Below are 14967 nucleotides of genomic sequence, written 5' to 3'. Positions count from 1 at the left end.
AGTCTGCAAAAGACCTGAGACTGGGACGGAGATTTGTCCAAAACATAAACTAATCCAGCAAAATGTGCACTCCCAAATTCAAATGCCTCCCTCCCTTCTGGTTCTTTTAAACATTTTTTTTTCTATCTATTGGCTAACACGGAACAAAGATACACTTTCCCTCCCTAATGGGCACCATAATGTGCCTCAACCACAGTTAACGTCCACATGTCTTGGAAGGAATTGTTGTAGTGAAGAAAGCTCTCTTATTTTACAAGGTTTGTGTCTCCAGAAGCATTAGCTGGGTACATTTTACGGGCACTACAATGTACTGGGCATTACAAGGGCTTATGGGAAAATTTAATGCGCTTGCTTCCACGGGTGCTTGCCAGACAGAAAATCATCACTACACCCATAGATGAATATCTGGAGAAGTGTGATTTCCCAAATGTGGTTCTGTTGATCTGACACGTAGGTGGTTTGCAAATAGAGTCCACAAACTGATGTAGGAAAATCTGGGTTCCAAAAGTGAAATAGTGCTCCTCCCAATCCCTGCTGTGTGGACAAACAGTACTGTACAGTCACATGTGTGGTATTGCCACATTCAGGAGAAATTGTGTAACACATTATGGGGTCTTTTTTTTACTTATTTAGTTGTGAAAATTGGAAATTGGGGTGAAACAACATTTTAGTGGTAAAAATGTAATTACTTTTTCTTCACTGCCCAATAGTAGAAAGTTTTGTGACACACTTGCGGTGTCAATATGCTCACTGCACATGCACGGAGATGAATTCACAGAGGGGTGCAGTTTGTAAAATGGGGTCACATGTGGGGGTTTCTGTTGTTCTGGCATCTTAGGGGCTCTGCCAGTGTTACATGGTACTGGCAAACTATTCCATCAAATTCTGAACTCCAGTATGGTACTTCCTCCTTTCTCAGCTTTGCACTGTACCTCAAAGTAGTTCCAAATTACATTGAGGGTATTGGCACACTCAGGAAAGATTGCAGAACATAATATATCCTCCATTTTTCTCATTAGCCCCTATAAAAATGAAATATTTCAACTCAAAGCAACATTTTAGTGAAAACATTTTAATTATTCTTTCTTTACCATCCAATGGTATAAAATTAATTCTGTGGCATACCTATGGTCTCAATATTTATCAAACTTGTAGCCACCCCTCTCCAAAGACTCAGAGCGGCTCACAACATATATTGGAAATACTGTCCCTATTGGAGCTCACAATCTAGAGTCCCTATCTGTATGTCTTTTTTAGAGTGTGGGAGGAAACCAGAGGAAACCCACGCAAACAAGGGGAGAACATACAAACTCCTTGCAGATGTTGTCCTTGGTAGGATTTGAACCCAGGACCTCAGCGCTGCAAGACTGCAGTGCTAACCACTGAGCCACCGTGCCACCTATGCTCACTGCACCTCTAGATGACTTCATTGAGTGGTGTGGTTTGTAAAATTAGTTCACTTATGGGGGATATGCTTTTCTGGCATGTCAGGGGCTCTGTGATAGTGATGCGTTTCAGAGATCGCAGTCTCCTTCATCAGGACATCAAAAAAAGAACATCAACAAACAGAGATTGTTCATGTTCTTTATTTGATGTCCTGATGAAAGAGACTGTGATCTCTTAAACGTGTTGACCTGTACAAAGAATAAAGGGATGTAAATAATCTATCAACATCGATTCCTTTGGTGATAGCACGGCATAAACCCAATTCCTTCCATTTGATTTCTATCGATTCTCTCCAGGGCTGCAGTTGTTCACCTAACCTACAATGTGATTAGAGGAGTTGTGACTTTCACAACCGCACTAAGTGAGTGTGTCCACCTACATTTGCCTTTTGCACTACCTCTTAAGACCCTATTGTGCTTTCTTCCACAGCCTATCCTTTGTATCATAACCCGCCTAAAGACTTTGTTGTCACCAGAAATGCAGATTAAGGCTATGTGCGCACTTTGCGTTTTTTCATGCGTTTCCGCAGCGTTTTGAACTGCAGCGTTTCACCGGCAAAATGCTTGCGTTTTGATTTCTAAGGAAAATCTATGGGATTTTAGCAAAATTCGTCCTCACTATGCTTTTTTAAATGCAGCGTTTTGAGTGACAACATTTTGTCAAAATCATTGCATTTATAAAAGCAACATGTCAATTCTTTTTTGCATTTTGGCAGCGTTTTGCTAACATTGAAGTCAATGACAGTTTCGAAAATGCATCCAAAATCAAAATCCTACCGTTTACATGCATTTTTTATGCTAAGCACATGCTTTTTTGCCCAAATTAAAGCATGCGTCTTTGGCATTATAGTGAGGTCAAGAGGTTTCCTTTTGCCTTCACATGCAGCCCGACTTTAAAAAAAAAGTCAAACAATAAGTTAAATTTATTTTTTACATAAATATTAAATCTCCATAATCTTTTTAGGAAAATTATCATTATAGTGTATGATTTAAAGCATTAAATTATTTTTTTATTTTTTCCAATTTTTTTCCTATTGTTTGAATGTTCAAACTTTATTTAGTAATGTCTTTGTAATGAAAACGCATCCCATTTTAAGCACTGAAAATGCATGTAAAACAAGGTCAAAACGCGGCAAAAACGCAAGAAAAACGCATGCGTATTTCCTGCCTTTATGTGGTCAAAACCAAATTTGACAATGACAAATTCTGCCAGAGGATGCGTTAATTTCTGCAAGGTACAGAACGCAACGTTGCACATAGCCTGAGGCTATGTGCCCACGTGTGTGAGCTCTGCACAGCAGCGTAACGTCACTGCATATGCACTTCAGAGCGCAGCTGAAAATCTCCGTTCTGAAACTTCGATGACTGCCGATTTCATGCGCTCTGACAGTAACCCCTCCTATAGACAGAGCGGGGGCTGCATGCAAAGCACATGAAAGAAGTGACATGTGACTTTTTAGAACGCAGCGATTTGGCAGCAGCCGAATCGCTGCGTTCTAATACGCCACGTGGGCATGAATTATGCACAATCTTCATAGATTGTGCTGGGGACGCAGGACGCATGCAGTTACGCATGAAAATACGCTACGTGGGCACATAGCCTAAGGGGCACTTTGCACACAACGACATGCCGAGCACGATATAGTCGCAGCAGCGATCTCTTGTGATAGCAGCCGTAGCGAACATTATCGCTACGGCAGCTTCACATGGACTCACCTGCCTTGCGACGTCGATCTGGCCGGCGACCCGCCTCCTTATTAAGGGGGAGGGTCGTGCGGCGTCATAGCGATGTCACATGGAAGGCGGCCAATAGAAGCGGAGGGGCGGAGATGAGCGGGACGTAAACATCCCACCCACCTTCTTCCTTCCGCATAGCCGGTGTGAGCTGCAGGACACAGGTAGGAGATGTTCCTCGCTCCTGCGACTTCACACACAGCGATATGTGCTGCCGCAGGAACGAGGAACAACATCGTACCTGTCGCAGTCGCGTAATTATGGAATTCCCAGACCCAAGACCGATGAAACGATTACGACGATTTTGCGCTCGTTAATCGTATCATCTAGGACTTACACACGATGTCGAGTGCGACGCCGGAAGTACATCACTTTTGACATGACCCCTCCGACATCGCACCTGCGATGTCGTAGTGTGCAAAGTACTCCTGAGAGTGAAGAAGAGACCAGAAAGGTGGGCCTGGGAAGCTAGCGGAGGACTGATGGGGAGGTGCACAAGCAGGAACACAAGAAGAACTAGATGAGCATGAATTGTTTTTTAACTTCTTTGTTGCCCAAAAGTCTGTCATCTTTTAGTGTTGAGAAACCTCAGAGCATCATATTTCCCATTTTATTCCTTTGCAATAGGGGCTCATTGAGTTCAATCTAATAAATTAGGTGCAAATTGAGCAAGTCTGCCAAATTTGTATTTTGGCAGATGTGCTTATTTTTAACAACAGCTTCCCATGAACAGTGTATTTCAATCACAGGAGGCTAATGGACAGGTCAGATCATATGCTCCACCATGAATAGTCATTTAGAAAACTCTTGAATTGAAATGAGCGGACCCGTAGAAGTTCGGGTTCAGTCAGACTTTAGATAAAGATCAGTTTGTGACCCAGACTTGACCTGAACTTGATCCCTCAGCCAAATCCTCATTGGAAGTCAATAATTCAGCAGTTTGACTCTCCGCCCACATACAGGCAGCCATAAACAGAACACTTCCAGGGGAAGGAAGGCAGAGTGTCTTTTGTTTGTTTGTTTTTCCCAGTGAGAGCCATTTAGCGACTGCAAGCAGCTCACACTGGAGAAAGCATCGAGCGTACCCAAGCATCCTGATGCTCGATCGAGTGGGTAGCATACGTACAGCAACCGAACTCCAAACATGGACACTGATTTATTTTTTAAAGAAATATTTTTTTTTCTGTAAAATCAAGTCCCTAACATACTTGTTGAAAATATAGATACAATGGCCAACTCCTTTAACACTAGAACTACTGAGATAGTCATTTTGACTACTTTGCACCATGTATTTCTATATAGGTGTCACGAGTCCAGTAGTTCTAGTGTTAAAGACATGATGCGCTCTCCAAGCCATCCGCAAGGCATTATTTTGCCTATTATACAGTTATAAACACTGCTGGATGCAGTCTACAGGTGATTAAAGCACTTGTAAAAGGCAATGACTATGGAAGATTTGCCATCAATTACAAAGAGGGATTTAGTGTCTTATAGGGTTTTAAGCATTTTTATTACAATTAATGTAGGGAAAGTCAGTAATAATGTTCTACTTTGTGACCAGTTAAGAACAAGAAGGACGGAAGAAGACTTCTTTGCAGATTGGGTCGTAAATTAGCTAATCCTATTGCTCAAGTATACAGATTTTATGGCATATTGCATTAATACAATCCCCAGAGTGGGGTGATTTCCAGACCCCTTTCCCAACAATGAAGTGGATCCACATGTTTGGCCACTCTATATTACAATAAATGGGATATCACAAAATAGTTGAGTATGCTTACTCGGATGTTTCAAATATGCATTTTCTGTAAGAAGGCTTTACAAAAAGTAGTCTCATGGTGGTCCAGATAATTTGTTACAGAGCCGAGCATGGCAATGGTTCTTCAAGACTTGGGTCATAGATTTCTACATTGTGGATGGCCACAGTAATTCAATTTAAACAGAGAATAAAACACTGGAAAAGATCTTAATGTTTAATGAAAGACTATAGAGGGAAAAAAAGCCAGAAATGAGCTCTAATAATGACCGTATTCAGACAGTAATGCATTGTTAAGAGCTCATTACATGGAACATGACAGAAGTAGGTCAGCAGCATCTATCAGTAAAGACTTTTCAGATTTGGATCCTATACCAAATCCTTGTGATTTGCTGAATGGAATAAGCGAGGGAGATGAAGTCCGGCACTTTGTTCAATGAGTCTCACGTGTTGTGTCAGCTCGGCAGCTGTAGGGAGCGGTTCGATCTGCTTTCTGTGCAGCTGTGGCTTGTGTGTGAGACACGTGTGACCACTTCCAATTTGGGATTCTCCGATATAAACATTTCTCTTACAGTAAATATGAAAATCTAGGCACAGGCTGTATCGCGTTTCACATTCGTGTCATGGCTTGAATGGGTCACTTTAGAAGGACAGCTAAGCTGCAATGTAGACATAGCCAAAATGTAAACTGATAATAGTGCCTGCAAATGTTTATATTGCAGAGGATGTGTCACTTGGGGTGGGTTGTATTTTTTTAAGCCTGTCATGTGTTTAAAGGAAATCAACCAGCAGGTTTCTGCCCTATAAACTAGAGGCAGTACCATAATAGCGCTAGGATGCTGATTATAATGATGCCTTTAGTTGAGAAATCCAAGGCTTGATTGCAGAATAATCTTTGCTGGTCTGTAAATTGCTGCTGTGAGCACAGGTTATTGAAGACCTATCACAGCTGCCTCCACACTTTAGAAGATGGTGAAACCTTGGGTCCCATGCCGATGATAGCTCTAGCTTAGCTCCAGCGACACCGGTCCTGTGCATTTAATTTATTGTATACTATTTGGTTTGTGGTGAAAATACCCTTAGAATTAGTTTATTTCCTCCCTGTACTTTTTCTCCCTGAGCACATATTGTCTTTTCCACTGTGTGTGCTTGCTGTTTATTGCTATTTGTGGGATATATTTCTCCTGTTCCAGCACTCCCCTGGGTGGGAGTGTAAGGGTGTTAGACCAGGCCTTTTCAAGAGTTAGGGCCACGCTGGTGGTCCAGACCACGCCGCAAACAGGCGTACCTCTGAAATAAGGGACAGCTTAGGCTCGCTAGTCTGAGGGTCAGTCTAGGCACCCGTCCCTCCAGTTATCATATTACACCCATGACACGTAGGAACCGATTTAGAATGTTTTCTCCATTTTTTACTACTTTTTCGTGATGTCTTCCACTTGCTACCAACACAGTTTTTCCAAAGCTGTCCTCATAATACGGGTGTGGTGAACTGAAACTCCTGCTTCTACTTTTGTATCTGTCGTCAAGACACCTCTGTTTTTGGGGTTGCTGAGTGTCCCAGTGGTCAAAGCCGCACCAACCATGGGATATGCTATAAAAAAGAGCTCTTGGTTCATTTTTTATGCTTCATATTTCTATTACTTTCTGAAGCTTTCCCTTTCTCATGCTTTGTCACTGCTGCTAAGTCGCAGATACAGCTTTATAAATCTGTATTTAACAATGGTGGACTTCTCCTGTAGGGACAACATTTTCTGTAAAATGTTCAATATGTATTTTCCCATGTTTGGATTTAGAATATAATTTTAACAAATATTTTTCTAAAGATTAGATTGTGCAGTGCCGTATATAATAGCGGGGAAGCTCGTGTGTAATTAGTCTATTGGTTTGCAGTGGCTTATTTCAAGCCAATAATTTCATTAAAAAAAACGTACTGGTAGACCACATAATTACAGAGATTTTCTTTCTAGTCAGTCTTAATACCACTATATGGTGCTATACATAGATTGTTTTATTTGAACAGTCCCTTAAAATATCAGGCCACATGTAGCAGTATCTATAGTATGCAATAGAGCCGTAATATGGACAAAATCTCAATATAAACTGATGTTACATAAATTGAGTTTATTTTTCTCAGTCATCACATTGTCTGACGGGTTAATATTGATTACGGTATATTAATAATCTTACTTCCCAATTAGTGTTGACTTGATGGTAGATGGTAAATATTTGCACCCTCGTTCTCTAACAATTGAATATTTATGCACCTATAATATATATATTATTATTATAACTTATCACTTATTTCCCAGAATGCTAATCGAACAGTACTGTGTGTGGAGAAGGTCGTGAACATTGTCAAGGACCATTCAGAGTCATTGGGCATGACGGTGGCAGGCGGAGCATCGAACTGGGAGTGGGATCTGCCTATTTTTGTCACAAGTGTAGACCCTGACGGAGTCATTGGGAGAGATGGGAGAATAAAAACAGGTAATCTTTGTCATCAAGCCATATATTTTTATGTGGGAAATGTTGTGCTCAGGTGATAATAAGGGACTATATTATAAATCAACAAAGCATTATTATAGACTTGAAAATGTCTTCTAGAGTTGAGCAAATAGATTAGCGCTGCTCTGCTCTGGCATTCAGTCCATCCCTCCATGGCGGCCAGACTATGGCAGTCTCCATTTCTGCAGCCGTCAAATTGTCTTGAAAGACAACGGCCAGGAGGAACTGGTCATGCATGCTCCCTGCTGTAAAGAACTGGAAGTGCTGCCCATATCCCCTTGAAGAAAATTTTATGTTATACAGTGCAATATGCTATTTCAAATGTGCTTTCATATCTTTGCTGATTATCATATCTGTAGTCAGGCACGTGAGGGGTTAATGGTTTTGACTGGCCCAGGATGGGAGGAGTTATATGGGCAGACAGGGGAGTTATTTCCTGGGAATGGATAATAGGGGTGGACTGGGATCAAAACGCAGCCCTGGCACAAAAACCCCACCAGCCCACATACTATAACACCAGGACCCCCAATCAGTAAATTTTTTGCTTATGTTGTCATTCCCCTGGCCACTCTGTATGCTGTGGCAGTATCACCCACATAACATATATACACTAGCCGCAGTATCACTTACATAATATATATATATATATATATATATATATATATATATATATATATAAAAGTCACTGTAACACCTTCATAATGTATATACAGCAGCCTCAGTATCACCTTAATAAAGAATATAGACTGCTGTATATACATTATGTAGGTACTACTGCGACAGCTGTATATGCCTTATGTAGGTCATACTGTTACTGCTGTATATATATTATGTAGATGATACTGTGACTGCTGTATATACATTATTTAGGTAATGCTGCCAGCAATCAGAGTATCACCTCCTTAACGGAAATACAGAAGTCGCAATATCACGTGTATAATCACCTGTATGATGTATATTGACTGCTGTAGATACACACTGTGTAGGGGAACCCAAGACTGCTATATATACATAATATAAGTGATACTGCAAATGCTCACTGTGCCAGATTGCCAGTTCGGACAGTTACAATCCAGCGTTCAGTGGAGTAAGACCTAGGTTCTGATGGCTAGCAGACTGACATGCTATAGGGTGTTGTTTGTGAACAGGGAAGACACTAGATAATATGTATATACCAAGGACCAAGGAAACGTAACGAGACATTTGATAGACCAGAACATTTGATAGGCCAGAGCTCAGTCCAGGAAGACCAATCAAACGATAAAGCAATAAACCCTGGGGAAGTAGAAAGCCTATGTAAAGGGGGATTAAACGAGAAGGAATTGCAGGATGCTAGTCACAGTTGTCTACAGTGAAAGGAAGCTCAAATGTCCATATTGAAGGGAAATTATGGTCACCATACTGGGACATATATTCTCTTATGGAGAGCAGTAGGTTTGCAAGATTGTACTGTAGTGAGGAGTTTTACCAATGTACCCCAATAAATGGTCCTCAATAGTCAGTCGGGAGCTGAGAGTAGCTGTGTATGGCCGTAGCATTATGCCTCATCCCGTGTGGCTGTCACAGGGGAAGATAGTCTCCTATAATTGTTGGCTGCATTGTCATGAGGTGCAAGAGTATGAAATGCAAGGAAAATGAAGTTTCATGATCTGTAGCCAAGAAGTGCCCATGTCTGCCTAAGGCAAGTGAAACACTCGTGTAGCATTCTACCTATTGTCTGACGTACATAGTTTATATCAAAGAAATGTTTAGTAAAAAGGTTATTTTAGATTATATTAGAAGGTTCACCCATTTTTTTTATTTTCTGTATGAGTTCTACTTACCTTTCTAGGCGTTTTCTCCATTGTCTTCTGTTTCTAGTTCTGGCACTGAGCGGCGCTATCCTGCACGCTCAGTGCCTGTCACATGACCCCCTGGAGCTGTGGCCGCCAGCATCCTCTGACGTCCCGGCATTTCCGGGCTCTCAAACTGGACGGGTACGTCAGAGGAGGCTGGCACCACTCAGATTGAGTGACAGGGCTGTGGGCGGTAACTACCGCACATCACAGCCCAGCATCGAGGGGAGGATCCGGAGGACGTCAGTGTGGAGCCGGCGTCCTGCAGATGGTGAGGCACGGGGCGCCAGTGTGCAGTACAGGGGGGGGTTTCTTCAGCTGAATCCCCCCCTGCACGTAAGTATGTGATCACACTGTCTACCCGCCCGCTCTGCTGCGATGTCAGGAGAGCGGCCGATGTCGGGCAGTGTGATCATCTGCTCCTCCCAGCAGCAAGACACTGACAGGCATGTCACCGCTGTGCTCTGCCATCTGTCCTGCTGCATGGGACCAACTGTCTGCACTCTGTCACCTGCACCACAAGTCACAGAGTGGAGACAGTTGGTGACAGAGCACCTCTGCCCCCCCCCGTTCTTTCCCCACTCTCTTCTCTCCCCCCATTCTTCTCCCCCTCCCCTCTTCCCCCTCTTCTCTGCCCCCCTCTTATCCCTCTCTACTCTCCCCTCTCTTTTCCCTCGCTCTCTCCCCCCCCCACTCTCTCTTCCCCCCCTCGCTCTCTTTTCCTCCCCCCCTCGCTCTCTTTTCCTCCCCCCCGCGCTCTCTTTTCCTCCCCCCGCGCTCTCTTTTCCTCCCCCCTCTCTCCCCCCCTCTCTCTCTTCTCCCCCCCTCTCTCTCTTCTCTCCCCCCTCTCTCTCTTCTCTCCCCCCTCTCTCTCTTCTCCCCCCCTCTCTCTCTTCTCCCCCCCTCTCTCTCTTCTCCCCCCTCTCTCTCTTCTCCCCCCCTCTCTCCCCCCTCTCTCTCCCCCCCTCTCCTCCCCCACTCTCTCTCCCCCCTCTCTCCCCCCCTCTCTCTCCCCACCTCTCTCTCTCTCCCCCCCTCTCTCTCTTCTCCCCCCCTCTCTCTCTTCTCCCCCCCTCTCTCTCTTCTCCCCCCCTCTCTCTTTTCTCCCCCCTCTCTCTCTTCTCCCCCTCTCTCTCTCTTCCCCCCCTCTCTCTCTTCTCCCCCCCTCTCTCTCCCCCCTCTCTCTCCCCCCCTCTCTTCTCCCCCCTCTCTCTTCTCCCCCCTCTCTCTCTTCTCCCCCCTCTCTCTCTTCTCCCTCCCTCTCTCTCTTCTCCCCCCCTCTATCTCTTCTCCCCCCCTCTCTCTCCCCCCACTCTTCTCCCCCTCCCCTCTTCCCCATCTACTCTGCCCCCCTCTTATCCCTCTCTCCTCTCCCCTCTCTTTTCCCTCGCTCTCTTCCCCCCCTCGCTCTCTTCCCCCCCTCGCTCTCTTTTCCTCCTTCCCGCGCTCTCTTTTCCTCCCCCCCGCGCTCTCTTTTCCTTCCCCCCCTCTCTCTCCCCCCCTCTCTCTCTTCTCCCCCCCCTCTCTCTCTCCCCCTCTCTTCCCCCCCTCTCTCTTCTCCCCCCCTCTCTTCTCCCCCCCTCTCTCTCTTCTCCCCCCTCTCTCTCTTCTCCCCCCCTCTCTTTCTTCTCCCCTCCTCGCTCTCTTCTCCCCTCTCTCTCTTCTCCCCCCCTCTCTCTTCCCCCCCTCTCTCTTCCCCCCCTCTCTTCTCCCCCCTCTCTTCTCCCCCCTCTCTTCTCCCCCATCTCTCTCTTCTCCCCCCCCTCTCTCTTCTCCCCCCTTTCTCTCTTCTCCCCCCCTCTCTCTCTTCTCCCCCCTCGCTCTCTTTTCCTCCCCCCCGCTCGCTCTTTTCCTCCCCCCCTCGCTCTTTTCCTCCCCCCCCACTCGCTCTTTACCTCCCCCCACTCGCTCTTTTCCTCCCCCCCGCTCGCTCTTTTTCCTCGCTCTCTCCTGGCATGGTCAGTACAGAAATCTCTCCATCGTGGAGGGGTCAGAGGGAGTAATAAACATGGAGTCCCTACTGTGTCTGTGTATTTATTTCTAATAAAGTATTTTTCTCTGTGTGATGTCTTTTTTTTTTTTTTTAAACCCTTTGTTGGAGATTCTTAATGGCCAGGTTAAACTTGGCCTGACATTAAGAATCTCGGGCTTTATACCAGCTGGTAAAACATAGCTGGTATTAACCCCTTATTACCCAGCGTGCCACCTGCCACCAGGGCCACTGGAAGAGTTGGATACAGCGCCTGAAGATGGCGCTTCTATGAAAGCGCCATTTTCTGGGGCAGCTGTGGACTGCAATTCGCAGTGGGGGGCCCAGAAAGTTTGGGCACCCTGCACTGTGGATTCCAATCCCCAGCTGCCTAGTTGTACCTGGCTGGACTCAAAAATTTGGCGAAGCCCACATCATTTTTTTTTTTTAATTATTTCATGAAATTCATGAAAAAAAGGGCTTCTCTATATTTTTGGTTCCCAGCCGGGTACAACTAGGCAGCTGGGGGTTGGGGGCAGCCCGTAGCTGCCTGCTGTACCTGGCTAGCATACAAAAATATGGCGAAGCCCACGTCATTTTCTTAAAAACGTTTTCAGGGAAAAACCTTTATAAAAAAAAAAATGCTTCCCTGCATTTCTATTGCCAGTGAAAGTAACACCAAGCAGCGGGGGCTAGCAGCCAGTAGCTGCTTTGGTTACCCTTAGCAATAGAAAATGCAGCGGGAGCCCACAAACAATGTGATTTTTTTGTTTTTTTATTTTTAATGATTTTTTTAAAAAAAAAAATCGGCATGGGCTTCGCCCATCGAGCACCAGAGCATTTTACTTCTCATTCATCCCAAGTAATCAGATGACTCCAGTGTCGGCAGATTACTTGTTCTGTGTCCCCCTGCATCCATCGCAGCGTGTACGGGCTGTGAGGTCAGCGGAGTGTAGACAGTGACATGCTCTGCTCTGACACATAGTGTGCTGCATGTCACTAACTTTCACCACTCTGGTACTTGTTGTGCAGGTGACCGGATGCTACATGTCACTAACTGTCTCCACTATGGGACTTGTTGTGCAGGTGAGAGTGTATACAGTTGGTACTATGCAGCAGAAATCACAGAGTGGGGCAGTTAGTGACATGTATCATCCGGTCACCTGCACAACAAGTCCCAGAGTGGAGACAGTGACATGCTCTGCTCTGACACATAGTGTGCTGCATGTCACTATCTTTCACCACTCTGGGACTTGTTGTGCAGGTGACCGGATGATACATGTCACTAACTGTCTCCACTATGGGACTTGTTGTTCAGGTGAGAGTGTATACAGTTGGAACAATGCAGCAGAAGTCACAGAGTGGAGCAAGTTAGTGACATGTATCATCCGGTCACCTGCACAACAAGTCCCAGAGTGGATACAGTGACATGCAGCACACTATGTGTCAGAGCAGAGCATGTCACCAACTTGCTCTGATCTGTCACCAGCGGTGCTGCATGTCACGTTTTTGCCGCGATTTGGTGCGTTTTTTGCTGCGTTTTTGCTCACTGCGTTTTTAATCAGTGCACAATGCCATTAAAGATTGTTGATGAAAAAAAAAAAGGTCTGATGTCATTTCCTTATTCAAAATGTTCATTGTATGCAGGAGAGCAGACAGCAGCTGCAGAACTACAAGGCTCAGCATCCTCCATTCACTAGTGTATGCAGGAGAGCAGACAGCAGCTGCAGAACTACAAGGCTCAGCATCCTCCATTCACTAGTGTATGCAGGAGAGCAGACAGCAGCTGCAGAACTACAAGGCTCAGCATCCTCCATTCACTAGTGTATGCAGGAGAGCAGACAGCAGCTGCAGAACTACAAGGCTCAGCATCCTCCATTCACTAGTGTATGCAGGAGAGCAGACAGCAGCTGCAGAACTACAAGGTTCAGCATCCTCCATCCAGGACTGTATGCAGTTTTTTACCCAAAAAGAAAAAAAAATGACATGGGCTTCGCCATATTTTTGTATGCTAGCCGGGTACAGCAGGCAGGTACGGGCTGCCCCCAACCCCCAGCTGCCTATTTGTACCCGGCTGGGAACCAAAAATATAGAGAAGCCCTTTTTTTTTAATTATTTCATGAATTTCATGAAATAATTTAAAAAAAAAATGACGTAAGCTTCGCCTAATTTTGGTGTCCAGCCGGGTACAACTAGGCAGCTGGGGATTGGAATCCACAGTGAAGGGTGCCCAAGCTTTCTGGGCACCCCCACTGCGAATTGCAGTCCGCAGCCACCCCAGAAAATGGCGTTTTCATAGATAGAAGCGCCATCTTCTGGCATCTTGATGCCGGGTGGCTAGCTGGGTAATAATGGAGTTAGGGCTAGCTGTATATTATCAGCTAGCCCTAAGCCCGAAATTCATGGTGTCACGCCAATATTAGACATGGCCACCATGAATTTCTAGTAAAGATAAAAAAAAACACAACACCCAGAAAAATATTTTTATTAGAAATAAAACACAACACAATTAGTGACTCCATCTTTATTGAAATTAACCCCCCTCCGCAGTAATCCTGGGTTAGGGTCCCGCGCCGTCCAATCCGGATCCAATATCATCTGATCGGTTTGCTGGAAGGCAGAGCGATCAGATGATGTGTCAGGTTAAACTACGTGAATCACATGACACATCAGCTGATTGTATAATCGGCTTTTATACAATCAGCTGATGCATCAGTAGAAAAAAAAAATAATAAATAAATACTCACGTCTGTGCTGATTACCGGCAGCTCCTGCAGGGGAGTCTGATCCTGGCCCATCACTGCAGGAGCTGCCGGTAATCAGCTGATGAAGTCTCCTGACGGCAGGATCAGCTGATAGCCGACCGGGCGCAAAAAAGCCGGCGACTCCACGAGAATCGATCAGCTGATGCGTCAGGTGACTGCATCAGGTGATCCACCGCCAGGTCCTGCAAGCTTCGTACGTGCCCCGGGGAGACTGCACACAGCCAGAGCGGTGGTACCGAGACAGGGGCTGGAAGCAGGCATGGCACCGGGACCCTGCAGACAGGTGAGTATGACATACACACACACACACACTGTATATATACACACACACTGTATATATACACACACACACTGTATATACGCACACACACTGTATATACACACACACTGTATATACGCGCACACATACACTGTATATACGCGCACACATACACATACACTGTATATACGCACGCACACACACTGTATATACGCGCACACATGCACATACACTGTATATACGCACGCACACACACTTTCTTCCCCTGGCTGTGTAGAGCTGCTGCTGTCTCTGTGTGATTGCTCTCAGTGCACATTCACTGGGAAGAGGCAGGGAGGAGGGTTTGGGTGGTTGCAGAGTGGGTGTATTAGACACAATGGGTGTGTTAGATAAGCTAGACACCGCCCTAGAGCCACAACGAATTCTGGGACTTGTAGGAACTGAACACAGGAAGTCAGAGGAGAGATTAACCCCATCAGAGCTGGAGCCAGCAATGAGCATGTGCTGCTAGTGCACAATAAAAGGTAATTTTGCTGAAAAAACATAATAGATGTGTTGAGGGGCACATATTAGCAAGATTTATCAGAAAAAAAAAAATCAGTTCTGGTAACTGGACAACTTCTTTAATATCATCTGGTCCTGGCCTTCCCAGTTCAACTTCACGATGGAGTCTGTGGAGACATATAGCCAAGGAAACAA

At 45.2% G+C, this 14967-nt stretch overlaps 1 protein-coding gene across 3 annotated transcripts in view; it reads left to right on the top strand.

Annotated features, from left to right (window-relative positions):
• Positions 1 to 14967, top strand: part of LNX1 (ligand of numb-protein X 1) — a 309648-nt gene that overhangs the window by 218102 nt on the left and 76579 nt on the right. For all 3 annotated transcript variants that reach the window (XM_075347037.1, XM_075347036.1, XM_075347038.1), the window contains one exon: positions 7245 to 7422. In XM_075347037.1, the coding sequence (XP_075203152.1) occupies positions 7245 to 7422 (178 nt within the window). The remainder of the gene's footprint in view (positions 1 to 7244; positions 7423 to 14967) is intronic.

This window comes from Anomaloglossus baeobatrachus, chromosome 1 (assembly GCF_048569485.1).
Source record: "Anomaloglossus baeobatrachus isolate aAnoBae1 chromosome 1, aAnoBae1.hap1, whole genome shotgun sequence".
Taxonomy (NCBI): Eukaryota; Metazoa; Chordata; class Amphibia; order Anura; family Aromobatidae; genus Anomaloglossus; species Anomaloglossus baeobatrachus.
Note: the sequence above shows the minus strand (reverse complement) of the source record. Positions and strands in the feature narration are given on the sequence as shown.